At 35.9% G+C, this 1496-nt stretch overlaps 1 protein-coding gene across 1 annotated transcript; it reads left to right on the top strand.

The window, feature by feature from the left end:
- Window positions 1-213: 213 nt before the first annotated feature.
- On the top strand, window positions 214-1146 carry LOC309558445 (olfactory receptor 5B12-like; the record flags this gene model as incomplete). The annotated part of the gene is made up of 1 exon (XM_082261518.1): window positions 214-1146. The coding sequence occupies one exon, from the start codon at window positions 214-216 to the stop codon at window positions 1144-1146; it is 933 nt and encodes a 310-aa protein (XP_082117644.1).
- Window positions 1147-1496: the final 350 nt, after the last annotated feature.

Raw genomic sequence — 1496 nt, forward strand, 5'->3', positions numbered from 1 at the left:
ATTTTTTGTGAAGAAGAACAATATTTAATGCTTTTGTAAAATGATGTGCAGAATATTAAAACGAATTTAAAATGCCAAAATAATGAAATATATTTTCTTTGTTTTGATGTCTTGGTGTGACTGAATCTTCCTTGTCTATTGAACAGGATCTTTTACAATGCAAAATCTTCATAAATCCTCATATTACTTCTCTTGGTGAATTCTTTGGTTAGGATGGGAAATCAAACCTCTCAGTCTGAATTAACTTTGCTTGGCCTGTCAGACCTCACAGATTCTCAGATCCCGATATTTCTAATGATCCTCCTCATCTATGTGGCCACTCTGGTTGGGAATCTTCTCATCATTTTCCTGGTGGTCTCAAACTCCAACCTACAGACCCCAATGTACATTTTCCTTGGAAACCTCTCAGTTTTAGACATCTTCATGTCCTCCATTTCCACATCTCATTTGTTTTTTGACATCTTTACTGGAAACATACTGATTTCATACTCAACTTGTATCACCCAGGTCTTTTTTTTCTCCTGGTTTTTAACTACCGAATCCTTTATACTTGAGTTAATGTCCTATGATCGCTATGTTGCCATCTGTCATCCTTTGCATTATACAACCATGATGAGCATTCACTTGTGTGTTCAGTTGACTTTCTTTTTCTGGGTCTTCAGCTTTGTCTGTTGCTTGGTGCACACAATGTGTGCGCTAAGACTGGCCTTCCCAGACCACACCACCATCCCAGGCTTCTTCTGTGAATTATATCAGCTGATGCAACTGTCAAGTTCTGATACTTACCTCAATTACTTACTTTTATATTTGCAAGCTGTATGCTTTGCAGTACCTGGCTTTTTCATTAATTTCCTTTCATATGTCTATATATTCAAAACCATCCTGAAAATTAAATTGAAGGAAGGAAGACGGAAAGCTTACTCTACTTGCAGTTCCCACCTCACGGTGGTCTTCATCTTTTACGGGACTGCTCTTTTCAACTACTTTCTCCCCAAAACAATGGATTTTCTTGCAGGCAGATTGCTGTCTGTATTTTACACAGTTTTTACCCCTCTCCTAAACCCGATCATATACAGCCTAAGAAACCATGAACTGAAAGGAGCTCTTCAGAAAACTATATCTAGGAAAGTATATGGAAAAAAATAACAAATTAATCTGAGACAATATTGAACTAATGCTCATATTACTGATAATACTGATGAATAAAGCTCTGAATGAACACATCTTTCAACCCTTAAGGGACTTCTCACTTCAACTATTTTTACCAAAAAAATATATATAAACTTAGACACCCAATGTCAAGAAGAATATATCTTTGCGCTTGAAGAGGAGTCAATATCTTGACTGTTATAATGAACAAATACTGCTGCTACTTGAACAAATAATGGAAAATATTTGCAAATAAGTAAATGGAAAAAGAGTAGCACACAAGATCACTTTTATATGACTCAAGGTGATGTAAGCAAGCTATCAAAGATACTGCTAGACAAACATTT

Source organism: Pelophylax lessonae (genome assembly GCF_965119305.1).
Source record: "Pelophylax lessonae genome assembly, chromosome: 6".
Taxonomy (NCBI): Eukaryota; Metazoa; Chordata; class Amphibia; order Anura; family Ranidae; genus Pelophylax; species Pelophylax lessonae.